Genomic DNA, 27,525 nt, shown 5'->3' with positions numbered 1-27,525 from the left:
GGTTAAATACTTACAACCTCGGGCGCTCGTGCTCCAGGCTCTCCCGCGAAGGACTCTCGGCAGCCGCCTCCAAACCCTGCCCGGCGCCCTGCGGCGGGCCCAGCTCCCTGCGCCGCTCAGGGGGGTCCCGGTCAGGGCGGGAGGCAGCGGGGGCTCGGACCCCCGAGCCCAGCACCGCACTGCGAGTGTACATGGTTCAGAGCCCGCGGCGCCCGGACTGCCGCCGCCGCTGGAGGGATGCTGGAGGCGCCTGGACGCTTCGCGGGTCTGGAGATGCGATTCCCAAGTTGGAGAGGCGATTCCGAAGTTTGGCGGCAGCTGTTTGAACAGCTGAGTTTCGATTTCTCGATACTTGCGGCGGGCGGGCGGCGCCACCCGCCGGGACCTCCCCTTCCCTGTTCCTGTTGGGCTCCCTCTATCCTGACCTCAGCCCGCAGCTCCCGCCCACAGCGAGGCGCCCGGCCCGGGGTGTGGAGTGGAGGTGGGCCCCCAGCTACAGGTGAGTTCGATCAAGGCCTCACAACCTCCCTAAAAGCTTATAAAGTTGTTTTATGGTTTACAAGGTTTGATCTGCGATCAGTCCCGGACACTTTGAGGAGTAGCCTCAAGGTGACTAAAACCCGGAAAGACACTTTAGGGAGAGTTTACCAGCTCCCCCTAATGTGACGTTCCTGCTGGATACTGAGCTGTGAGCAATGTATTAACCTTCAGATGCCAGCGATTAGGTGAATAATTAAAAGCATCTGAACAAAATTTGGCCGTTGAACAGTCATGAGGGCTGTTTGGTTTTTTACCATGTACTTTCAAGGTAAAGGACATGGAAAGTGAAATCAAAACGCGAAAGAAAGTGCAAGTGGAGAAGCAAGCCGAGGGGAAGGCAGAGATGATTCCCCCCGCAGCCTCGCTAAGGCATTGATCGGACATTCGCAAAATCTTTATCCATTGCCTGCTGCATGCAGGAAGATATTGGGCAATAATTCAACCAATTATTGGTATGGGGAAGAGTTTAAAATACGAATGTAGGACTTCCTGTGGTGGCTCAGCAGGTTAAGCACCTGACGAGTATCTATGGGGACGCGGGTACATCCCCGGCCTTGCTCACTGGGTTTAGAATCCCGCTGTTGCCACCCGCTGCGTGGTGGGTTGCCAATGCAACTGGGAGACAGCATTGCCGTGGCTGTGGCTTGGGCTTCAGCTGCAGCTCCCATTCGACCTCCAGCCTGGGAACTTCCATATGGTGCACATGTGGCTGGTAAAAGAAAAAAAAAAAAAATATATATATATATATATATATATATACACATGGATATATGGATTTGTAAGACCTGTAGGTCTGGGAAGATGATTCTGATGTCTGCTGGGTTCGTGACCACTGTCATCAGGCTGGCTGTACAAAGATGAACAAGGCTCTTCCCACATGTAACCTGTATTCTAAGAGACCCGTAAACACACGTTAATGCCACCATGGGAAATAACAAGAGTGGGAGTTCCCGTTGTGGTGCCCTGGAAACAAATCCGACGTGAATTCATGAGGATTCCATCCTTGGCCTTGCTCCGTGGGTTGGGGACCTGGTGTTTCCATGAGCTGTGGCTGCGGCAGAGGCTGGCAGCTACAGCTCCGATTCGACCCCTGGCACGGGACCTTCCATGTGCTGGAAAGTGCGGCCCTAAAAAGAAAAAAAAAAAAAAAAAAAGAAAGCGTCTGTGTAAGGCTAGGGAATGTTCAAGGGAAACTAGGGATTAGCCCTCTGAATCATCTAAAGACGAGGGACATTTGAGAATGAGCTGCAAAAGACAAAGAGTTCTCCAGGAAGAAGGAGGCACAAAGATGGAGGCTTTAAAAAAAAAAAAAAAAGGAAAAATGTATGTATTTGTATGACTGGGTCACGTTGCTGTGCAGCAGAAATGGACACACAACATTGTAAGTCAAGTACACTTAAAAAAAACAAAAAATGAAAAAACAAAAAAACGGAGGCTTTGGCTTACACTGACCACACCGTGTAAACCCTCGGGGCAGAAGGGCTGGAGCACCCCAGCCTCTAGTTGGCCAGCCACTTAAGAGCTCCATTGTTGTGCTTATGTGACCTGTGCTTAGAAAAGAAAGACAAATACTTGGGGGTTTTTTTGATTTATTTTTTGCTTCTTAGGGCCGCCCTTGCAACATATGGAAATTCCCAGGCTAGGGGTCATATCTGAGCTATAGCTGCCTGCCACAGCAATGCAGAATCCAAGCTGAGTCTGACTTACACCACAGCTCAGGGCAGCGCTGGATCCTTAACCCACTGATTGAGGCCAGGGATCGAACCCTCAACCTCATGGTTCCTAGTCAGATTCGTTTCCACTGCATCACGATGGGAACTCGGATAAATACCTGTTGGATAGCTGATGAAAGAATGAAATTCAAGGGTGTCCAGGGTGTGGAGGAGGACAGGCTGGAGAAGAAGGGCCTTGTTAGAAATGAAGTCAGGGCTTCTCTGCCCAGGTACGGAGTTGGAGCTCTGTCAAGGAGCCCGTGGTTCTCAAACTTCAGAACCCCTTGAAAAACAGACTTCAGGAGTTCCCGGCGTGGCGCAGTGGTTAACGAATCCGACTAGGAACCATGAGGTTGCGGGTTCGGTCCCTGCCCTTGCTCAGTGGGTTAACGATCCGGCGTTGCCGTGAGCTGTGGTGTAGCTTGCAGACGCGGCTCGGATCCCACGTTGCTGTGGCTCTGGCGTAGGCCGGTGGCTACAGCTCCGATTCGACCCCTAGACTGGGAACCTCCATATGCCGTGGGAGCGGCCCAAGAAATAGCAAAAAGACAAAAAAAAAAAACAAAGAAAAACAGACTTCAGGGCCCTGACCCTCGTGTTTCTGATTAATTAGGCCTGGGGTGGGAGTGCTGTATTGTGAGGAATAAAAAGATAATCCACATCACAGTGATTCTCACGTGGAGTTGATTTTGCCTCCAGCAGGCATTTGGCAATGCCTGGAGACAATTTTTATCCTGAAGCCTGGAAAGGGCTGGAGGCGGGGCTACTGGCATCTAATGGAGGCCGGGGATGACCACCCCACGTAGGTAATAATCCTGCCCCAAACAACAGTAGATAAAGTTAAAAAAAAAAAAAAAATCCTGATCTAGAGAGTTCCCGCTGTGGCTCTGCAGTTAAGAACCTGATAAATATCCATGAGAATGCAGGTTCAGTCCCTGGCCCTGCTCAGTGGGTTAAGGATCTGGCATTGCCATGAGCTGCGGTGTAGGTCACAGATGTGGCTCGGATCCTGCGTTGCTGTGGCTGTGGTGTAGGCAGCAGCTGTAGCTCCGATTCAACCCCTAGCCTGGGAACTTCCATATATGCAGGTGTGACCCTAAAAAAGCAGAAACAAACACAAACAAAAAAAACACCCTAATATTATGCCTAATTTAGAGGCCCAGTAGTTTAATGGTAGCTGTTTTATGGTGACATTAAGGTTTAGGTCTGTCAGTGGGTAGGTGGCCCAGCCAGCTGTCACTTATTCAGAGGAAGACAAAAGCATCTGATTTGAGAGCTGTTGGGTTTGGAGGTACCTGCAGGGTGAGAAATGCAAAGAGTGGATCTGAGTGGTCTTTCTGGAGGTGATCTTCAAAATCTTTTCCACCGAGAAAAAACCATAGAAACCTTTGTTGCAGAGGAGAAAACAGTTGTTTGGGTGGTTGGGTTAAATTTGAAAGTTTGAAACAGAAGAAAGGGTGGGGGAAAAACTGTAATTGCAATGTATACATGTAAGGATAACCTGACCCCCTTGCTGTACAGTGGGAAATAAAAAAAAAAAAATTTGAAAGTTTGAGTAAGGAAAAACCCAAAGTAGGGGAAAACCAGTTCTGTTAATGCAGCTAGCAATAGTGATACCCATTTCAGGAACACGCTTAATTGACCATCTTTTTTTTTTTTTTTTTTTTTTTTTTTGGTCTTTTTGTCTTTTTAGAGCTGCACCCAAGGCAGATGGAGGTTCCCAGGCTAGGGGTCTAATCAGAGCTGTAGCCGAGCCTACATTGCAGCCACAGCAACACCAGATCCAAGCCACATCAGCGACCTACACCACAGCTCACAGAAACACCGGATCCTTAACCCACTGAGCAAGGCCAGGGATTGAACCCACAACCTCATGGTTCCTAGTCGGATTCGTTAACCACTGAGCCATGACAGGAACTCTTAATGGACCACCTTTATTTTATAACACAACCATGTAACACACTCAAGGCTCAGATCTGGCGTGGCTGTGGCTGTAGTGTAGGCCGGAGGCTGCAGCTCCGATTAGACCCCTAGCCTGGGAACCTCCATATGCCCTGGGTGGGACCCTGAAAAAAAAAAAGAGTGATTTATTCTTGCAATAAACATCTACAAACTTCTTCAGTCATCTGCCTGCTTGTCACCCACACTCTCACCTTCTGTGTATGTATTTGCTTTATTACTTGTTATTTTTTAGGGCCACACCCGCAGCACATTGAGGTTCCCAGGCTAGGGGGTCTAATCGGAGCTACAGCTGCTGCCTGTGACACAGCCACAGCAACTCGGGATCTGAGCCACATCTGCAACCTACACCACAGCTCACGGCAACGCCGGATCCTTAACCCACTGACTGAGGCCAGGGATCGAATCTGCATCCTCATGGATGCTAGTCAGATTCCTTTCCACTGAGCCACAATGGGAACTTGCCTGTATGTTTTAAGGGGTCTGGGGAGCACCTGAAATCTAGAGAGATTGTTAAACTGCCTGAAATTTGGCCAATTAGAGATTTGTTTAGGAAATGGTTTTCTTTTCAAATATAACTGTCTCTGGGAAATAATCATTTATTCATTTCTTTAGGTAAGGGAGTTTCATCTGAGCAAAAGATATTTTGGTGGGGGAGGAGGCAAACTGAGTGACAAGAGGAATATTCCAAAAGGTGGGCCAGGGAAAATGCTATAAAATGAGACGTTGTTGGGAAATGGCAATTCAGGGCTCAGTGAGCAATTTCAGCTAGCCCAATTGTTACTAAGATAAGAGTACATCAAAAAGAACTTTCACCAATTTGGTCTAATGCTAACATATCTGAGTGTGTCTTTATTTTCCGAAGAAATAGATGAAGATACATATCTGATTTTTATTTTTCATTATTCATTTATAGATTTTTTGGTCTTTTGTCTTTTGAGGGCCGCACCTACGGCATATAGAGGTCCATATCCCAGGCTAGGGGTCCTATCGGAGCTACAGCTGCTGGTCTACGCCGCAGCCACAGCATCGTGGGGATCCCTGGGGGTCACAGACAGGAATCCAAGCCCTGTCTGTGACCTACACCACAGCTCATGGCAACGCTGGATCCTTAACCCACTGAGCGAGGCCAGGGATTGAACCTGCAACCTCATGGTTACTAGTCAGGTTCGTTAACCACGAAGCCACGAAGGGAACGCCTTGTATCTGATTTTTAAGTCGATTGCCTTAGATTATTCCTTCATGAATGTGAATACGTATATGTAAAAAGAGATACAGAGACTCAGCTTTTCCTTGTCACCAGTGTCTCAGTGAAAATGGTTTCTGAAAATTCTAAAAAGTCATGTTTCCTTAAATTTGATTCTTCAGTGGAAAGTTAGATTAATCCAAAAGATTTAAGACAGCAGTTACTTTTTTTGTTTGTTTTTAAGGGCCACACCTGAGACCTATAGAACTTCCCAGGCTAGGGGTTGAATCAGAGCTACAGCCACTGGCCTATGCCACAGCCACAGCAACACCAGATCCAAGCCGCATCTGTGACCTACACCACAGCTCATGGCAACACCGGATCTTTAACCCACCGAGCAAGGCCAGGGATCAAAACTGCGTCCTCAGGGATGCTAGTCAGATTGTTCCCAATGAGCCACAACAGGAACTCTGAGACAGCAGTTACTAAGAAGCTATGTAATACTTGGCACTTCCTCATTTTAGGTGTATGTGTGTGTGTGTGTGTGTGAGCATATTTGTGTCATGACAGTATCATATTCATTAGAAATAATTCACATTTATAACACTAACTCCTGGAATGCTACAGTAGTAAATCACCTTAAGTTCATGCAAGAAAGCATGTGCCATCCACTCTGACCCAGAAGCTATAGCGGGAAACAGACAGAACCTTGTTATTCTAGCTCCACGTTTCAGATTATCTAACTACCACCTTATTTTAGGAAACAGAAACTTAGAGAGGGAAAGTGACTTGTCAGTATTATGTAACAAATTACTGGCAGAACAAAAACTTGAAATTTAGGTCTTCGGGGTCCACGTTTAGCTTTTTCCATTTTGGAAGATGATTGTGACAAAACACATTTCTTGACAAAATTCAGGATATGGAACTCTTCTCAATTACTATAATTTTCCCAATGAGCAGCCATGTATCCGTTTCCAAAACAGTTATGTCAAAGTTTCTAAACCTATCGGCATTAGCATTAATAAAAACCTTAATACTCCAACATGTATCCCTGTAATTACACGATCAAATGAGCTATACAATGATGGGACTTTCTTCAACATGTCAAATCTCCGTGAACAGCACACATGCTAATTTGGGTTCAAATCCCTTTTCTTTAACAATGTTAAAATAGCGTTATAGTAGGAGTCCCCGTCATGGCGCAGTGGTTAACGAATCCGACTAGGAACCATGAGGTTGCGGGTTCGATCCCTGGCCTTGCTCAGTGGGTCAAGGATCCGGTGTTGCCGTGAACTGTGCTGTGGCTCTAGCATAGGCCGGCGGCTGCAGCTCTGATTAGACCCCTAGCCTGCGAACCTCCATATGCCGCAGGAGCGGCCCAAGCCACTGCAGTGACAATGCCGGATTTGTTTGTTCAAACAAATTCAACCCTGTGGAGTAAGCAGTTGCTTCCATCTCTGGGTCCTCACACTCGCAGTCACAAGACTTCTTCTGGCTGCAGGGAGACAGGAATCTCCCCTAACTTTGGAAAAACTTCTGAAGATTCCATCCATGGCTTGGGGGAGAGATTTCCCTGCCTTGTTTCTTTAGCTGTGATGAATGAATCAAACAGAAACTCTCAGGAGTTCCCGTCATGGCTCAGCAGTTAACAAACCCGGCTAGCACCCATGAGGATGTGGGTTTGATCCCTGGTCTCGCTCAGTGGGTTAAGGATCCGGCGTTGCTGTGGCTCTGGTGTCGAGCAGCAGCTATATCTCTGATTAGACTCCTAACCTGGAAACCTCCCTATGCCAGGGGTGCGGCCCTAAAAAGACAAAAGATTAAAAAAAAAAAATTTTTTTAAGACAAAAAAAATTTAAAAATTAAAAAAGAAATAGAACCCCTCCAGAGCACTGTTTGCTTTTTCCCCAGCTCCCTCGCCTTTTCCAAAAGTACCCCCTCTTAGGGAACTTCTAATAGTTCTGATGTTTTAACTCTTTGGTGAGCCTTCACAGCCCTTTGTAAATATCACCAGGTCAGAAAGAGAATGTGTGGTCCTTGTGGGGGGTGGGGCGGGGGAGGTGACAAAAGACCTGACCTTGAGAACTGGCAGAGCCATTTCAGAGTTTTGTGACTTCAGGCAACCACTAAAACTCTCTGAACTTTGGTTGCTTCATTTGTAAGACAGAAATATTCATCATAGTAATACCACCTGTCCAATCTACCTTTAGGGGGTTGTGAGGGGGCCAAATGAGATAACATATGTGAAAGTGGCTCATACATTGCATCTTGATCCCATATAAATGGAAGTTATTTTTTTCAAGCTGTCAATGCGAGAGCTTTGTTTTCTAATAATACTTAAATTTGTCCTCAAAGAGTTTGTAACTTCAGTTCCAGCAGCTCTTGGCTTTCACTTGCTAAAACATTACAGAGCTATATCCTTAGTGTGTTTTATCTTGAAGTCCCTTTGAGAATAGAAATAAAGCCATATATAGTTTTACCTACCAACACATAAACGCCTGGCCCAGAAGTCCAGTCCCCAGTGAAACTGGAACTCTCTTGGCCTAACTAGAAGGCACTGAGCACTCCGTAGACATTTGGTGACACTGCTCTGTCCCTAATACCTTCTGGAAGCTGACAAGAGTTTCATTTTAATGGATAAAACCTAGAGGTCTCCTACTGGATTTGATTTAGAAAAGAGTCATATTAGAAATTCCCTGAGTTCCCTTTGTGCCTCAGTGGTAATGAACTCGACTAGTATCCATGAGGACACGGGGTTTGATCCCTGGCCTTGCTCAGTGGGTAAAGGATCCGACGTTGCTGTGAGCTATGGTGTAGGTCACAGACATGGCTCAGATCCTGCATTGCTGTGGCTGTGGTGTAGGCTGGCAGCTATAGCTCTGATTCAACCCCTTGCCTGGGAACCTCCATATGGTGTACCTGCGGCTCTAAAAAGATAGGAAGGAAGGAAAGAAGGAAAGAAAGGAAGAAAGATGGGAGTTCCCACAGTGGTGCAACGGAAACAAATCCGACTAGGAACCATGAGGTTGCGGGTTCAATCCCTGGCCTTGCTTAGTGGGTTAAGGATCCAGCATTGCTGTGAGCTATGGTGTAGGTCACAGACTCGGCTTGGATCTGGTGTGGCTGTGGCAGTGGCTAGGCTAGCAGGTGCAGCTCCAATTTGAGCCCTGGCTTGGGAAACTCCATATGCTGCGTGTGCGGCCCTAAAAAGCAAAAAAAGAATTAAAAAAAAAAAGGATCCAGCATTGTCACTCCAGCTGCTTGGGTTCAATCCCTGGCCTGAGAGCTTTCATATGCTTCAGGCACAACAAAAAAACAAACAGAAAGAAACAAACAAAACAACACAAGCACATGCACACAAACAAAACAAAAACAAAAAACATACACACTACTCTATGTAAAATAGAAAATAATAAGGACCTGGTGTATACAATAGGGACCTCTACTCAATATTCTGTAATAACCTATAGGGAAAAGAATCTGAGGAAGAATGGAGATAGAGATATCTGATGTCACTGTACACTTGAAACTAACACAACACAGTACATCAGCTATACTACAATAGAAAAAATAATAAATTTTTTTTTTTTTTTTTTTGCTATTTCTTTGGGCAGCTCCCGCGGCATATGGAGATTCCCAGGCTAGGGGTCACATCGGAGCTGTAGCCACTGGCCTACGCCAGAGCCACAGCAACGCGGGATCCGAGCCGAGTCTGCAACCTACACCACAGCTCACGGCAACGCCGGATCGTTAACCCACTGAGCAAGGGCAGGGACCGAACCCACAACCTCATGGTTCCTAGTCGGATTCGTTAACCACTGCGCCACGACGGGAACTCCAAAATAATAAATTTTTAAAAAGACAAAGTCAAGGTATGTTTTTGTCCAATGGAATAAAAAAAAAAACCCTCAGAGAATTGTGTTTGCAGAAACACTGCCAGTTTGGGCTAAAAGAGACAGCTACATTTCAAAGTGAAAAGAAGTCTTGGAGTTCCCGGTGGCTCAGCAAGTTAAGGATCTGGTGTTGTCAGGTCACTGCTGTGGCTCAGGTCACTGCTGTGGTGCAGGTTTGATCCCTAGCCCAGGAACTTCCACATACTGCAGAGAAAACAAGATGAGGAGTTCTCCTTGTGGCGCAGTGGAAACGATTCTGGCTAGGAACCGTGAGGTTTCGGGTTTGATCCCTAGCCTCGCTCAGTGGGTTAAGGATCCGAATTGCCATGAGCTGTGGTGTAGGTCACAGACATGGCTCAGATCCTGCATTGCTGTGGCTGTGGTGTAGGCCAGCGGCTATAGCTCCGATTCAACCCCTAGCCTGGGAACCTCCATATGCCGCGGGAGCGGCCAGGGAAATAGCAAAAAGACAAAAACAAAAAAAACAAAAAAAAAAAAAAACAAGAGAAATGTCCAGACTGAAAACATCAATTTGTAACTCATCAGCATACAGAATGACTTTATTTCATTGAAAAAAAATTTATTAGCAGGAGTTCCCATTATGGCTCAGTGGTAACCAATCCTACTAGTATCTATGAGGATGTGGGTTTGATCCCTGGCCTCGCTCAGTGGGTAAATGATCCCGCTTTACCCTGAGCTGTGATGTGGGTCACAGATGGGGTTTGAATCCTGCATTGCTGAGGCTGGGGTGTAGGCTGGCAGCTGTAGCGCCAATTTGACCCCTAGCCTGATCCACCCCTTATGCTGTGGGTGCCACCCAAAACAGAAAAAAAAAAATTAAAGTACAGTTGATTTACAGTGTTGTGCCAATTTGTGCTATACAGCAAAGTGACTCAGTTATACATACATACTGGCCTCTCCCAGGAGATTGGGTATAATTTCATGTGCTATACAGTAGGACCTTATTGTCTGTCCTTTCCTTTTTTTTAAGACATTTTATTTTTTTTATTTATTTTTTATTTTTTTATTTTTTATTTTTGTCTTTTTGCCTTTTCTAGGGCTGCTCCCACAGCATATGGAGGTTCCCAGGCTAGGGGTCTAATTGGAGCTGTAGCTGCCAGGCTACATCAGAGCCGCCACAGCAACTCCGGATCCAAGCCGAGTCTGTGACCTACACCACAACTCACGGCAATGCCGGATCCTTAACCCACTGAGCAAGGCCAGGGATCGAACCTGCAACGTCATGGTTCCTAGTCAGATACGTTAACCACTGAGCCACAACAGGAACTCCTGTCTGTCCTTTCTAAATGTAACTCTTTGTATTTACGATCCCCAAACTCCAAGTCCATCCCTCTCCCTCCCCTTCCCCATCTACAGTGAATTTAAAATGATTCGATGAGATTAGCTACGCAGTAGGTTTACATAGAAAAGAGCGTTTGGATGGTGCCTCCACCAGCTTTAAATTATAGAAGCAATGGTATAAATTTTAAAAATGTTACAGGAGTTCCCGTCGTGGCGCAGTGGTTAACGAATCCGACTAGGAACAGTGAGGTTGCGGGTTCGGTCTCTGCCCTTGCTCAGTGGGTTAACGATCCGGCGTTGCCGTGAGCTGTGGTGTAGGTTGCAGACGCGGCTCTGATCCCACGTGGCTATGACTCTGGCGTAGGCCGGTGGCTACAGCTCCGATTCGACCCCTAGCCTGGGAACCTCCATATGCCACAGAAGCGGCCCAAAGAAATAGCAAAAAGACAAAAAAAAATAATAATAATTAAAAAATAAAAATAAAAATCTTATAATTTTTTGGATCAAGATTTGGTAATCTTGGAGTTCCCGTCGTGGCTCAGTGGTAACAAACCTGACTAGTATCCATGAGGACATGGGGTTTGATCCCTGGCCTTGCTCAGTGGGTTAAACAATCTGGCGTTGCCATGAGCTGTGCTGTAGGTCACAGATGCGGCTCAGATCTGGCATTGCCGTGGCTGTGGTGTAGGCTGGCAGCTGCAGCTCTGATTCAACCCCTAGCCTGGGAACTTCCATGTGCTTCAGGTGTGGCCCTAAAAAGACCAAAAAAAAAAAAAAAAAAAAAAATATATATATATATATATATATATATATATATAAGAATTTCTCCTAACTATAGAAGAAGAGGAGAAAAGATATCAAAGGAGAGCTAGACTTTTCTCCCTGCTCACTCCAGGCCCCAGGCTGGTCTCTGTGGGTACCCAGGGATGAACACTAGTGAACCAGGGCACTGTTCCAGTGTTGTGGGCTCAACACTGACATGTGGAAACAAGCAGACACATCTGAACCTTCAAATCCCAAATCCAACCAGAAACATAGTAATAGACAAGGCAGAGAAGCTGTTGGCTAGGAGCTGGTAAACCAGCTCTTTATCCTCTAGCTCCCTGGGTCCCAGGGTTGGCTGTACTTTGAAATCACTGATGCTTGGGGCTCCTTCCCCTCCCCTCCAAGAAGTCTGGCTTAACTGGTCATGGGTACAACCCAAACAGAGCGAGTTGAATATACAGCCAAGGTTGGGAATCAGAGGTGCAGGTGTAGAACCTGCTAGCTAATAAGTCATTGTTCTCAGCACTTTTATTTTATTTTACTTTTATTATTGCTTTTTAGGACCACACCTGCGGCATGTAGAAGTTCCCAAGCTAGGGGTCCAATTGAAGCTACAGCTGCCAGCCTACACCACAGCCACAGCAACACCAGATCCAAGCCGCATCTGTGACCTACACTACAGCTCATTGCAATGTCAGATCTTCACCAAGGAGCAAGGCCAGGGATTGAACCTGCATCTTCACAGATATTCGTCAGGTTTGTTTCCACTGAGCCACAATGGGAACTCCTATTTTATTATTTTATTGATTTATTCTTTGGTGGTGTCCATGCCTTGTGCAGGTTCTGGGGCCAGGGATGGAACCCACACCATGGCCGTAACCCGAGTCCCAGCACTGACAATGCTGGATCCTTAACCACTAGGCCACCAGGGAACTCCTCTCAGCACCTTTAGGAGCAGTTCTTGGTTTTCTTTCTGTCCGAAAAGACATTAGAGAGAAGTCACTATACTGTAATAGACCAATGGCTTAGAAGGCTGACAAATAGATAACATATAGGGAGATTTGAACCTTTATTTTAAATTGCTTCTAGTAGGTCATTTCTTAGAACATTTGGCTGAGACCACAAGGCTGGAGGCAATGACAGTTTGGGCTTTGGGCTTTTTTTTTTTTTCTTCTTTTTTTGTAGCTTGTGATGGAGTAGGTGTTATAGAACATAGCAGGAGAATCATCAGCTGGTCTGTGAGGGAAAGAATAATGAAATATGTATACAGAAGGCACTAAAACAGAGGCTGTGGTAGTGAATTTAATACCCGCCACCTTTCAGGAGAATGTGGGAAGAGTAAGGATATAAAAATTCTTTATTGGGAGCTCCTGTCGTGGCTCAGTGGTTAATGAATCCGACTTGGAACCATGAGGTTGCGGGTTCGATCCCTGGCCTTGGTCAGTGGGTTAAGGATCCCACGTTGCCCTGATCTGTGGTGTAGGTCGCAGATGTGACTCAGATCTAGTGTTGCTGTGGCTGTGGTGTAGGCCGGTGGCTATGGCTCTGATTCAACCCCTAGCCTGGGAACCTCCAAATGCCGCGGGAGCGGCCCAAGAAATGGCAAAAAGACAAAAAATAATAAAATAAAATAAAATAAAAATTCTTTACTGTTGTTAAGAAATGTCTAACTGTTTAGACAGGGCTTTTGGAATTCCCTCCAAATACATATCTGGTGGGTCTGTCTGTCAGAGGACCGGATCATTTGGACCCTGGGCAGCTGACCCCGAAAGGACACGCTGTTCTTTTGGCTGGAGGACAAGGACTTCACATCAAGGAGACGGGTTTTGTGGCACCATGTAGTGAAAAATAAAAGTATTTTGAAGAGCAAACGCGCATCACCCCTCGTCGCTTTTGCTTGCAAGAAAAAGCCATAAATTATCATGCCTGCAATGTGAGACGGACAAGTAAAATGCTAGAAAAGTAGCACAGCTTGCACAAGGCCCGTAGGTAATAAAGGTTTGGGGGCTCGATGCCGGTTGAAACAATCCAACAGACCTTGTCTCAAAACCTCGCGTGCCCGTGCGGAATCTGGCCACGAAAACAAAGTTAAGACCCAAACAAAACACAGTATTTTCTATTTCCTCACTGTGTGTGTCAGCAGTGCTTTTTCTGAGGCAGGAGACCTTGGGTCATCCTGCTCTTTTTCTCTTTCAGGGTGTATTTAGTCCAAGAAGCACATGCTTCTGGTTGATGAAATGCTATGATTGGGTGTTCAATCCCTGGGAAAATAAATGAAGCAATCAAATGTATCCTGTTATAAATAGTAATAGATAGATTAGCTCTCCCTTTCCAGCCACAAGCTGTGCTTCAGACCAGATGTGGAATTCTGGCCAGAATGCTAAGCTGTATTCTAAAGAGATGACTGACACCAGAATGTGGGAGAATTTTCAGCCAGAAAGTTACCCATATGGTCTATTCTTCTTAAAGGGACATGACCTTCAGCGAATTCCTCTGCTGAACCGGTTTCCTTTCTGTAAAATCTCTCCATTTGCTTTTACATGATTTTAGGTCCAGATGTGATCATTCCACCCTGGAAATCAGAAAGTGTTTTGGGGAGTTCCCGGGGTGGCTCTGTGGGTTGAGAACCTGACATTGCGTCTGTGAGGATGCAGGTTCAATCCCTGGTCTTGCTCAGTGGGTTAATGATCTAGTGTTGCCGCAAGATTCGGCTCGGATTCAGTGTTGCCATGGCTGTGGCAGAGGCCTCAGCTACAGCTCTTATTTGACCTCTAGCTCAGGAACTTCCATATTAGGGAAAAAGAGGTTTTTTTTTGGTTTTTCGGTTTTTTGGTTTGTTTCTGGCTAAGCCTGAGGCTTGTAGAAGTTCCCAAGCCAGGGATTGAACCCACGCCATAGTAGCAACCTGAGCCACGGCAGTAATGCCAGATCCTTAACCCACTGAGGCACCAGGGAACTCCTCAGAAAGTGTTTTTGTATAGTTATTATTTAAGTTAAAAATAGCATACCAGATAATCTGAATTTTCACATAGTAATTTTTTTTTTTTTTTTTTTTTTAAAGAGCTGCACCCACAGCATATGGAGGTTCCCAGGCTAGGGGTTTAATCGGAGCTGTAGCTGCCGGCCTACACCACAGCCACAGCAGCTCCAGATCTGCAACCTACACCACAGCTCATGGCAACGCCAGATCCTTAATCCACTGCTCAAGGCCAGGGATCGAACCCACAACCTCAAGGTTCCTAGTCGGATTCGTTTCTTCTGCTCCACAACAGGAACTCCTTCACATAGTATTTTAACAGTGAGATGGTAACTCACAGGTCATGTAAATGTGCTCTACAGGAGGATTGAAAAGAGATGTATGCAGAAAAATGACACATTTTTCTTATATGTACATTGCAATGCATTTTCACCTATTTGGTTGCTCTTTTAGAATATTTAAGTCTAAGAGTTCCCGTCATGGTGCAGAGGAAATGAATCCAACTAGAACCATGAGGTTGTGGGCTCAAGCCCTGGCCTCGCTCAGTGTATTAAAGATCTGGCATTGCCGTGCGCTGCGGTATAGGTTGAAAATTCGGCTTGGATCTGGCGTTGCTGTGGCTGTGGTGTGGGCCCGCAGCTGTAGCTCCAATTGGACCCCTAGCCTGGCAACCTCCGTACGCTGCAGGTGTGGCAGTAAAAAGCAAATAATAATAATAATAATAATAATAATAATAATAATATTCAGGTCTAGCAAACCATACATATGAGATGCTGGTGTTAATGGCAAGCAAACAAAAGGTTGGTACTAGTTTCCTAGGGCTGCCAATAACAGAACAGCAGAGTGGGTTCCCTCTGGGGATTCAGAGCGAGACTCTGTTCCATGCTTGTCATCTAGCTTGTGGTGTTTGTTGAGAATCCTTGGCATCACTTGGCTTATAGCTGCCTCACTCCAGTCTCTGCCTCTGCCATCAGGTGGTCTTCTACCTTGTGTGTCCCTGTGTCCCCATGTCTCCTTCTCCCTATAAGGTCACTGGTCATTATAGCCAAGGTCCTCCATAACCCAATATGACCTCAACTTAACCCAATTACATCTGCAAAGGCCCCATTTCCAAATAATGTCACGGTCACTGGTGTAGTTTTAGGTCTTCCGCATATCTCTTTTGGAGGACACAATTCAACCCACAATGCAGTTTTCTAAAGGGTTTCTTGGCTGAAACATTTAAGGGTTATTTGTAGACAACACAGCCTCCGTTATTCCTAAATACTTCAGTGCCCATGTTCTAAAAATAAAGAAGCACTTCTACATAACCATAGTATACTCATAAAAATCAAGAAATGTGGAGTTCCCGATGTGGCTCAGTGGGTTAAGAACCTGACATAGTGTCCACGAGTATGCAGGTTTGATCCCTGGCCTTGCTCAGTGAGTTAAGGATCTCATATTGCTGCAAGCTGCATCATAGGTCAAAGATGTGGTATAGGCCTCAGCTGCAGCTCCCTCCGATTCAACACGTAGCTTGGAAACTTCCATATGCTGCAGGTGTGGCTATAAAAAGAAAACAAAAAACAAAAAACAAAGAGGAGTTCCTGTCATGGCTCAGCAGTTAATGAATCTGACTAGTATCCATGAGGATGTGGGTTCGATCCCTGGCCTCACTCAGTGGGTTAAGGATTGGGCATTGCCATGAGCTGCTGTGTAGGTTGCAGAGGTGGCTCAGATCCTGTGTGACTATGGCTGTGGCTGTGGGGTGTAGGCCAGCAGCTATAGCTCTGATTCGACCCCTCGCCTGGGGAATCTCCATATGCCACTAGTGTGGCCCTAAAAAGAAAAAAAGAAAAAAAGAAAAAAAAAAAAAAAGAAAGAAAGAAAGAAAGAAAGAAAGAAAAAAATCAAAAAAATTAACATTAATACATACTACCATGTAAGCCACAAGATTTCATTCAGATTTTGCTAGTTGTCCCCCAGCATCATTTATAACAAAACAAACAAAAAGCCACATTAGTCTCTTTTCCCTTTTTGTCCTTATCCAGGATCCAGTCTAACCAGTTAGTTGCCCCATCTCTGATCTCTCTCAAGCTGGAAATGTTCCCAATTTTTTCTTATCTCCAAGGACCTTGACATTTTCTGAAGAGTACAGGCCAGTAACTTTGCAGTGTTCCTTGTTTGAGAGCTCCTCAAGAATTAAATAAAAACTATGCATTTTGGCAGGAATACCACAGCAGAGATGCTCTGTTTTTCTCAGTGCGTCGTGGTAGGAAATATATGGTGGTAGTTTGTCCTGTTATTGGCAATGCTGACTATTATTACTTGGTTAAGATGGTACATGCTGGGTTTCTCTGCTGTATAGCTAATGAATAATTAATAAAGTCATTGGTATGCAATTTGGGGGGAAATACTTTGAGGCTTATGTAAATACCCTATTTCTCATCAAGCTAAGCTTTTACCCACTGGTCTAGCATCCAGTGATGTTCTTTGCCTGAATCATTTATGATTGCAAAATAGTCATTTCTAACACTGTCATTCCTTCAGCATTTCTTAGACGACCGTCTGCCTTTTAATTGTTTGTTTTTTAGGGCCACACCTGCAGCATATGAAGGTTCCCAGGCTAGGGATCAAATTGGAACTGTAGCCACCAGTCTACACTACAGCTACAGCAATGCGGGCTTCCGAGCCTCCTCTGTGACCTACACCACAGCTCACAGCAATGCCGGATCCTTAACTTACTGAGGGATGCCAGGGATTGGACCTGCATCCTCATGGATGCTAGTCAGGTTCATTACCCACTGAGCCACAATGGGAACTCTGACAATCTGCTTTAAAGATGTGCTTTCTATTTTATCCTATGTATTCATTTATACTAATAGGGACTCATGAATATTTATTCATTCAATGAGTTATAAGCCATTACTAGCATGTATTTTGATTGTCATACTTGACCAGCGAGAGCCCCATTCAAGCTAGTGCCTCTATGCTTTTGACATGTTCCCGTCATTTTTTGAGCACTGCCTTTCTGGTACAAGATGTTTCAGGCTTACCTCATACCTTTCCTTCTGAGAATTTACTCATTTCTGTTTCTTTTTTTTTTTGGTCTTTTTGCTATTTCTTGGGACGCTCCTGTAGCATACAGAGGTTCCCAGGCTAGGGGTCTAATTGGAGCTGTAGCCGCCGGCCTATACCAGAGCCACAGCAACTCGGGATCCGAGCCACGTCTGCAGCCTACACCACAGCTCACGGCAACGCTGGATCCTTAACCCACTGAGCAAGGGCAGGGACCGAACCCGCAACCTCATGGTTCCTAGTCGGATTCGTTAACCACTGCACCACGACGGAACTCCCTCATTTCTGTTTCTTTCAGAGGGGAATGGGATTTAGAAACCAATTTTGGGTGCATGGTGTGCCCACTTTTACTGAGGTGATGCTTCTAGACTCTTTCAGAAGACAGATAGGAAATATTTATATATACATACACACATCCATATTCTATATCTGTTGATATTTATTATCTCATTCATAAATAGATAGCATTGTTTTTTGTTTTTGTTTTTGTTTGTTTGCTTTTTATGGCTGCACCTGCAGCATATGGCAGTTCCCAGGCTAGGCTAGGGGTGGAATTGGAGCTACAGCTGCCTCACAGCTCATGGCTACAGATAATGTCACAGCTCACAGCAACACCAGATCCTTAACCTGCTGATAGAGGCCAGGGATCAAAAGCGCATCCTCATGGATCTTAGTCAGGTTTGTTAACCTCTGAGCCACAAAGGGAACTCCGATAGTATTGTTGAAATAAATTTCTAGACCCGAGATGGAGCTGCTCCTGCATGGAGTTTCATGTCAGTAAACCAAATTTTTTTTTTTTTAGCAAACCAAATCTTAGATAACGTTTATGACTCTGTAAATGCTCTGTTTCATCAGAAATATAGTTTATTCGGTCAGTTTATCCCCAAACATCAAGCCAACTTAGCTCTATTAATAGCTGAATTTTTATTTTGCTTAACATTCTTCTTCATAATATGATAGACTCTCTTACCCAGTTTTGAGATTTTCCTTTTTTTTTTTTAAACAGCCTGTTGGTAAGGAAGAAATTTCCCTCTACCCTTCTAGTTTCTTCTGGCTGGTCTAAGAATTAAGTTGCAATGAAACAGGAGTTCCCGTCATGGTGCAGCGGAAACGAATCTGACTAGGAAGCATGAGGTGGTGGGTTCAATCCCTGGCCTTGCTCAGTGGGTTAAGGATCTGGCGTTGCCACGAGCTGTGGTGTAGGTTGCAGTTGCTGTGGCTCTGGCATAGGCAGGCAGCTATGGCTCCCATTACACCCCTAGCCTGGGAACCTCCATGTGCCAAAAGTGGGGCCCTAAAAAGCCAAAAGACCAAAAAAAAAAAAAAAAAGTTGCAATGAAACAGATTAACAGGGGAAAATCAAACAGTTTAATAACATGAACAAGAGAGACATCCAGAAAAATCATGTAACTTGTCAAAAAGTCCCCACCTTAAATATCGTCTTCAGCTGAAGACAAAGGAGGATGTAGAAGAGTTTATGATGCAGTGGGTTAAAGATCCAGCGTTGTCACTGCTGTGGTTCTGGTCCCTGCTTTGGCTCTTATTGCTGCTGTGGCAAGAGTTTGATCCCTGGCTCAGGACTTCTACATGCTGCAGGTGAGGCCAAAAACAAAACAAAACAAAAATGGAGATTTCCCTTGCAAATGTAAATGTCTCTTACAAGAGGGTACCACCAACCTGGTTTTCAGAGTTTTTCCCTTGTCTACTTTTCCTTTTTTTCTTTTTTAGGGCCACACCTGCAGCATATGGAAGTTCCCAGGCTATGGGTCAAATCCAGAGCTGCAGCTGCAGGCCTACGCCACAGCCACACCACCACCGGATCTGAGTCGCAAGCGGGTGACCTAAGCTGTAGCTTGCAGCAATATTGGATTCTTAACCCTCTGAGCAAGGGCAGGGATCTAACCTACATCCTCAGGGACACTAGTCGGATTCTTAACCCCTTGAACCACAATAGGCACTCCTTCCTTTGTCTGCTTTTTCTTAGAAAATAACTGGCTTAAAATAATTAATATGCCAAAGAGACATATTGTTGGAATGGCAAATTCTACTCCCCTACAAGCCCATGTGCTTCTTAGTATAACAGAAAAGCTACTCCTGTGTGTTTCTCCTGCTCTACTCACACATAAAAGTGGAGAGGTTTTTGGTCAACAAAAGATGATCTAGGGCGTTCCCACTGTGGCTCAGCAGGTTATGAACCCAACTAATATCCATGAGGATGTGGGTTCTACTTCTGGCCTCCCTCAGTGGGTAAAGGATCCAGTGTTGCTATGAGCTGTGGTGTAGGTCACAGAGGAGGCTCGGATCTGGCGTTGTTCTGGCTGCAGTATAGGCCGCAGGGGCAGCTCTGATTCAATCCCTGGCCTGGGAACCTCCATATGCCACAAGTGCAGCTGTAAAAGGCAAACAAACAAACAAAGAGGGAATCTAAGAAAGAAAATGAAAAATTTTACTCAAGCCAATCTGAGGATTGTAACCCAGGAAACAGTCTTTTCAGAAAGCTCTGAGGACTTTTCCACCCGTTAGAGGTCAAAACAGATATATGAGTTTTTGAGACAAAGAGGTCGAATGACGTATTATTGACAGTTTACACAATCCAGATGTACAGAAACAAAGTGAGTCGTGGGTTGCATCCTCGTGGCCCTTTACAAGATTAGGAAGGAAGGTTATCTCCTAAAGAGCTGTGACCCTTGATGAGATTAAGAAGGAAGGTTATCTCCTAAAGAAGTCTGGTTAATTAGATGCACCAGACACACTAGGAATTGCCTCTGTGGTGCAGTGGGTTCATGATCTTTTGTGTTTGTTTTTTTTTTTTTTTTTTTTGCTTTTTAGGGCAGCACTCGTGGCATATGGAGATGTTCCCAGGCTAGGGGTTGAACTGAAGCTGTAGCTGCTGTCCTATGCCACAGCCACAGCAACACAGGATCCAAACCCTGTCTGCGACGTACACCACAGCTCACGGCAACACTGGATCCTTAACCCACTGAGTAAGGCCAGGAATCGAACCTGCATCCTCATTGATGCTAGCCAGATTCATTAACTGCTGAGCCACGACAGGAACTCTGGTGCATGACCTTAATAATCCAGCTTGTCTGGCTGGTCTCTGTGGTGGCGTAGGTATGATCCCTGGCCTGGTGCAGTGGGTTAAGGAACTGATGTTGCCACAGCTGTGGCACAGGTCACAGCTGTGGCTCAGATTTTATCCCAAAGTACTTCCATATGCCCTGATGTGTGGCAAACAAGCAAATAAACAAAAACACTAAACAAAGATACAGATGAAGAGATAATAGGGTGAGGTCTGAAAGACTTTCCAGTGTAGGTGCTTCTGTGCCCTTGGAACTGGGCTGGGGCGGGCGCGGGGAGAGAAGGGGGGGTGGAGGGCGAGGTAGGCACCACCCTCCAGGCGTGTGGTTGAACCTGGAAACTCACCAAATCTCCTCCTTTAGGAATTTTGTTTTGTTTTTCTTTTTAGGGCCGAAACTGCTGCATGTGGAAGGTTTGATGGCCAATCTCCCACATCCTTTAAAACTCCAAGGATCTCTCATCCACCCTTCACTATCTCGCGTTTATTTTATTTTACTTTATTTTTATTTGTATGGACACACTCACGACATATGGAAGTTCCCGGGCTAGGGATTGAATCAGAGCTGCTGCTGCTGGCCTACACCACAGCCACAGCAACTTGAGATCCAAGCCACATCTTCGACCTATACCCCAGATCACAGCAATGCAAGATCCTTAACCCACTGAGTGAGGCCAGGATCGAACCCACATCCTCATAGATACTAATCTACTAATCGGGTTCTTAACCCACTGAGCCACCATGGAACTCTAGGAGCTTTATGGAGCTTAATCTGCGGCCTGCCCCCTTCTCTTTCCCAGAGGTTTGGGGGGTGGGGCTTAAAATTTTAACCTTCTAATCACTTGGACAATGCCCATCCAAAGGCTACCCAGGGGCTCCAACCTAAATCATCTGACTTAGCTTTAATTTAGCTGGGCTCAGAAGGAGCCCCTTAAGGATAATACAAGCCACTCTGAGCTGTAAATTCCAAATGTTTTGGGAGCTTTGTGCTAGGAACCAGGGACAAAGACCACATATAACCCTTGTTGGAGTTCTGTTGTGGTTCACCAGTAATGAACCCAACTAGTATCCATGAGGACACAGGTTTGCTCCCTGGCCTTGCTCCATGGGTTAAGGATCCAGCGAGGCTCTGAGCTGTGGTGTAGGTTCCAGACACAGCTCAGATCCCTTGTTGCTGTGCTGTGGTGTAGGCCAGCAGCTGTAGCTCTGATTCGACCCCTAGCCTGGGAACTTCCATATGCTGCAGGTGCAGCCCTAAAAAGACAAAAAAACTCCCAAACCAAAAAGTCCTTATTATACCACAATGAGGCACAGATCTTCCAAACACTTCTCCTTTTGGGATGGAGACCAGGGAGGGGCTGGATTGTAGAACACAGCAAATTTCAATTATAATAAACAGGTGATGCGCAGAACTTGTTTTGCTGTCTCGTGGAAAAAGACCTCCTCGCCCAACTATCAATTTGGCTGCGAGACAAGGACAAAATAATTATATATTCACCTCACTCTTTCAATAAAGGCCAAAAGAGCTTTCTCTTTCTTTCCATTTCAAATTTGTTTTGTTTTGTACCACATGTGGGTTAATTAGATAAAACCATGTCGTATGCCAGATTCAATCAGCCTGAAAATCATCAGAAAACCAGGTTTGGAGCGTTGTTTATGATGTTTTGGCTCAGCTAGACAAACACACAAAATGTAAATTGGATCCATACGAGTACTGGTGCCAGGTTTTCTTTCATGGGATTATCTCTAGCTGGCACCTGGGCAGCAGCTGTCGCTTCTGAGTGACCAGCAGAGAAACCCATGCGATGTTAACACCAGTGTCCACGATTTGACAGTGGACGCCTCTATGAAGGGGACTTATTTGACTGCCTTTGATTTAGGCCAAACCCGGCTTTCCAGCAATTGGCAGTCAGCCAACTGAAAATACATGTTGACGATAACAAGTGAAAACAGGCTTTTTTTGGGGGGGGGTGTCTTTTTTTTCTTTTCTTTTTTTTTTTTTTTTTGGCTTTTAGGGCTGTACCCGCTGCATATGGACGTTCCCAAGCTAGGGGTCCAATCAGAACTGTAGCTGCTGGTCTACGCCACAGCCACATGGGATCCAAGCCACATCTTCGACCTACCCCACAGCTCACGGCAACACTGGATCCTTAACCCACCAAGCGAGGCTAGGGATCGAACCTGCATCCTCATGGATCTGAGTCGGGTTCGCCAACTGCTGAGTCACAATGGCAACTCCGAAAACAGGAAAACAGGCGTTTGTTTGGCTTACTGCTTTGTGACTTCCTTTAGATTCATTTCTTTGTTTTAAAAATCTCCTATAGGAGTTCTCGTCGTGGCGCAGTGGTTAACGAATCCGACTAGGAACCATGAGGTTGCGGGTTCGGTCCCTGCCCTTGCTCAGTGGGTTAACGATCCGGCATTGCCGTGAGCTGTGGTGTAGATTGCAGACGTGGCTTGGATCCCGAGTTGCTGTGGCCCTGGCGTAGGCCGGTGGCTACAGCTCCGATTCGACCCCTAGCCTGGGAACCTCCATATGCCGTGGGAGCGGCCCAAGAAATAGCAAAAAAAAAAAAGACAAAAAAAAAGAAATATCCTATAAGTTTAGATATATAGGCCCGAAATCACACTTCAGCTGTATTTCCTTCTTAGAGGTAGTGCAGTGACTATCACTATGAAGATGAAGGCACAGAATTTCATTGTTGTCCTTCTTAAGTTCCGAAGGATGAGCGTTTTAGCAAATACTGAAGCGACATAGTGACAAATTTGAAAAACCTAATCATCTGATCCACAATAAAAATCCAAATCAGCTAGTTTCCCCTTCTCTTCCTGCTACATAAACTGTCTGATATCAATACATGAAGAAATGAAATTATACATCATTATACTTTTTTTTTTAAGAAAAAGGATATGTTCTAGAATATTCTAGAATGTGGTGTGGGTGGTAATGACTCTCTCTCTAGAATGGGTGAGACCAGCAGCCACTTACTTGCCAAACTCAATGGGCACATTATTTTTTACTTCCTAAGTATCTGGCATTTTTCACTATTTCATCGCTTTGAAATTTTCTAGGTTTCTAGAACCCCACTCCCTCCCAAATTCTCTCTCTTCTATTTTTCTGGTTTCTTCTTTGTAGATTCCTTTCCTCTATCCCCACCCCACCCCCTTTTTTTATTTCCACCATCTATTTCTTTTTTTTTAATTTTTTTTTCTTCTTTGTTTTTCACCATCTATTTCTTGAGTCTTGGTGTTCAGTGTCTAATCCTCTCTTTTCTTATTCTATATATTTTTCCTAGCTCAGTAGTTGCCAATGGCAGAAATTTAAGAATAACCTTGGATTCTTCCCTTTTCCTTAGCCCCCCATTCCACACCATTCTGCTCAATCTTAAGTCTTTTTGACACTAATTTTTTTAATTTTTTTTTTTTTTTCTTTTTGCTTTTTAGCGCTGCATCTGCAGCATATGGAAGTTCCCAGGCTATGGATCAAATCAGATCTGCCGCTGCTGGTCTACTCCACAGCCACAGCAATGTAGGATCTGAATGGCACCTGAGACCTACACCACAGCTCACAACAACACAGGATCCCCGACCCATTGAGTGAGGTCAGGGATCAAACCCATATCCTCGTGATACTGGTCAGATTGGTTTCCACTGCACCACAATGGGAACTCCAATGCTCACATTTTAAAATACAAAATTAGGAGTTCCCGTCATGGCGCAGTGGTTAACAAATCCGACTAGGAACCATGAGGTTTCAGGGTCGATCCCTGGCCTTGCTCAGTGGGTTAAGGATCGGGCATTGCCGTGAGCTGTGGTGTAGGTTACAGACTCGGCTCGGATCCCACACTGCTGTAGTTCCAGGTAGGCTGGTGGCTACAGCTCCAATTTGACCCCTAGCCTGGGAACCTCCATATGCCACAGGAAGCGGCCCTAGAAAAGGCAAAAAGACAAAAAAATAAAAATAAAACAAAAACAAAATTAGGAGTTCCCATTGTGGCTCAGTGGTTAACGAATCTGACTAGGAACCATGAGGTTGCAGGTTTGATCCCTGGCCTTGCTCAGTGGGTTAAGGATCTGGCATGGCTGTGGCTGTGGTGTAGGCCGGCAGCTGTAGCTCTGATTCAACACCTAGCCTGGGATCCTCCATATGCCGAGGGAGCGGCCCAAAAATGGCCAAAAGACCAAAAAAAAAGAAAGAAAGCTGTTCTATATCTGGCCTTTGTCCAGTTATTACTCCACCCTTAACCATCTTCATTGTCTTCTTAGTGCTTTAAGTTTAGCCAAACCGAATGACTTGCTCTATCCCTTCCCCCAAGCCTGCCTCATTCTTATCAATCCCGCAAATTTATTGTCCATCTTTTTTTTTTTCTCTTTATGGCTGTACCCTTGGCACATGGAGGCTCCCAGGCTAGGGGTCCAATTGGAGCTACGGCTGCCGGCCTACACCACAGCCACGGCAACGCCAGATCCTTAACCCACTGAGCGAGGCCAGGGGTTGATCCCGCAACCTCATGGTTCCTAGTCGGATTCATTTCCACTGCACCACAACGGGAACTCCTCAATCCAGCAAATTTATATTCACCTTTTCATGGTCAGCTTGAGCACTAGCTCCTCTGACTCCTGCCCTGGTCTTTTCTGGTCACCTCTCCTTTGTGTCCACTGCACTTTGTAATACAACAGAGCCCTCTTTTCTGGCCAGAACTGCATAGTGGTTGGTGGTTCATTGAAAAACTAATCAAATCTGGGATCATAACAGTAATGATACATTTCTTATTTTTTAAACATCATTTATAAATCATTGTTTCTCAACCTTTTCACTTATCATTTCCCTTAATGACCTTTTTGAGACTTTTCTTTTTTTTTTTTTTGTCTTTTGTCCTTTTAGGGCCGCACCACGGCACATGGAGGTTCCCAGGCTAGGGGATCTAATCAGAGCTGTTGCTGCCGGCCTACCTCACAGCCACAGCAATGCCAGATCCGAGCTGTGTCTGCAGCCTATACCACAGCTGGCAGGAACACTGGATCCCTAACCCACCGAGCGAGTCCAGGGATCAAACCTGCAACCTCATGATTCCTAGTCAGATTCATTTCCACTGCACCACGATGGGAACTCTGAGACTTCTTTTCTAATAACACCCTCTCCCCGCTGAGAAGTTTTAATACTACAACAGACATACACCGCATCCACTATATCTGTTCATATTCTCTATGTTTATCTGCGGGGCCAAAGTCTGTTATTTGGGTGCAGGCTCTCTGATTCAGTCCTGGCTCTGATTTCTTCCTTGTTTTCTTTTTTTTGTGTGTGTGTATGTGTGTGTCTTTTTAGGGCCACACCTGAGGCATATGAAAGTTCCCAGCCTAGGGGTGGAATCAGACAGAGCTGCAGCTGCGGGCCTACCCCACAGCCACAGCACCACCAGATCTGCAACCTACACTGCAGCTCACCACAATGCTGGATCCTTTAACTGACTAAGCGAGGTCAGGGATCGAACCCGCAGCCCGTGGATACTAGCTGTATTCTTAACCCTGCTGAGCCACAACGGTAACTCCTGATTTCTTCCACGTTGCTCATCTATCCTCAGTGATGACTAGCTTGGGTTTGTGAAAGAGGAAACAACACATCATCCAGCATTGCCACTGTGGTAGCTTGGATCGTGGCTGTGGTGTGGCAGCTTGGATCCCTGCCCTGGGAACTTCCACATGCTGAGGGTGTGGCCTAAAGAAATAAATAAATGCATGCAAACTGAGTATAGAAACACACTCAATTTTTGAGTCTCTTACGCCTGTATGGCTGTCACTTGATGGTTTTTTTTTTTTTTTTTTCTTCCAGAGGTGGCCCTGGCAGTCACAGTTCAAAGGCCCCTTCATTCAGTGAACCCCCAGCTCTGGGCTGCCCCAAGCTGGGCAACCAGCTTGAGAAGTGTGGCACCAAGGGCAGGTGGAGAGGGAGTGTGGAGACGAAGGGTCAGAGCTGGTGCAAGGTCAAAGTCATGATGCTGATGAGTGGGGGGCTGCCAGCCCCTGGGGCCAAGACCATTGGACAGACTCAGAGGTGGGATGAACCCCCAATGAAGATTCAGGTTACTTAAGGAGCAGGGGTAGGAGGAGGGTGCAAACGTTCCCCCCCCCCCAAGTCTAGAGGCCCCCCATGGCTCCAAGTGTCCCCAGGGTAGGTTGCAGATGCAGCTCGGATCTGGTGGTGCTGTGGCTGTGGGGTAGGCCCACAGCTGAAGCTCTGATTCCACCCCTAGGCTGGGAACTTTCATATACCTCAGGTGTGGCCCTAAAAAGACACACACAAAAAAAGAAAAAAGAAAAAGGAAGAAATCAGAGGCAAGCTGTTAGGTCCACTAGCCATGTGGCAAGAGGCAAGATCCATAAATTAAATGATTTTGGTGGAGTTATGGATGGACAGAGGCCTGGTGAAGGTGTTGTGGCCAGCTGGGCCATGGGGCTACTAGGTCCTCCTGGGCAGGTGAGCCAACGCAATCGGCCCAGTGGGAGAACACCGCCTTCTCGGTGATGAATTGGTGGGCTCTGCGGGGCACCCGCCCATGTGCAGGTACATCTGACACTCGTCCAGCGGGCCCTTCTGGAAGGAGTGGTAAGGCCCGGAGGGGTGACTCTTCTCCCCACAGTCGTTGTCACTGTCCGTTTCTTAACACGGGGCTCTCCTGGCACAGTTCCAGGGTGAGAATCATGCTGAACCAACCAGTGCTGAAGAAAGAGCCTGAGGGCCTCTGGTTCGCTCCAGTCTCTCCCTGGAAGACCTGGTCTCAGCCGACCATCCTGCGCTCAGCAGAGGCAGGACACCTGCAGGCCCGGGTACATGCTGAGCTGCTGCAGTGCGGTAGGTGTGGCCACCCAGCGCGCGGTCCACGTGCGTCCCGTGTCCCCACACCACATAGAGTGGAGAGCGTGTCCCAGGCCTGCTGGAAGTAGGGCTCCTTGTTAGGGGCTGCCTGGGGGCTCCTTGTTAAAATGGCTCTTTATGCTGACCCATGAGACTGACCGCCTTGCTCAAGCGACATTCTGATTTCCCCGCTGGTGTCTAC

At 46.0% G+C, this 27,525-nt stretch overlaps 2 protein-coding genes across 4 annotated transcripts in view; one reads left to right on the top strand and one right to left on the bottom strand.

Annotated features, from left to right (window-relative positions):
- Nucleotides 1-324, bottom strand: part of EPSTI1 (epithelial stromal interaction 1) — a 104,465-nt gene extending 104,141 nt beyond the window's left edge. For all 3 annotated transcript variants that reach the window (XR_014819529.1, XM_003482896.5, XM_021065622.2), the window contains exon 1: nt 15-324. Coding sequence is in view for 2 of the 3 variants with exons in the window: in XM_003482896.5 (XP_003482944.1) it covers nt 15-193 (179 nt within the window). In the remaining variant the exon portion in view is untranslated. The remainder of the gene's footprint in view (nt 1-14) is intronic.
- On the top strand, nt 192-27,525 carry LOC146398594 (uncharacterized). Its single transcript, XM_084982443.1, has 4 exons — nt 192-265; nt 431-499; nt 26,301-26,522; nt 27,154-27,525. Exons 1-4 carry the CDS (start codon nt 192-194, stop codon nt 27,410-27,412), a joined length of 624 nt encoding a protein of 207 aa, XP_084838569.1. The 3' UTR covers nt 27,413-27,525.

The sequence above is a fragment of the Sus scrofa genome, chromosome 11 (assembly GCF_054392235.1).
Source record: "Sus scrofa isolate SSC_HxYL_T2T_F1_AM1 chromosome 11, Sscrofa_HxYL_maternal_Yorkshire_Landrace_v2.0, whole genome shotgun sequence".
NCBI lineage: Eukaryota > Metazoa > Chordata > Mammalia > Artiodactyla > Suidae > Sus > Sus scrofa.
The sequence above is the reverse complement of the archived record's forward strand: the minus strand, read 5'-3'. Positions and strand labels throughout refer to the sequence as shown.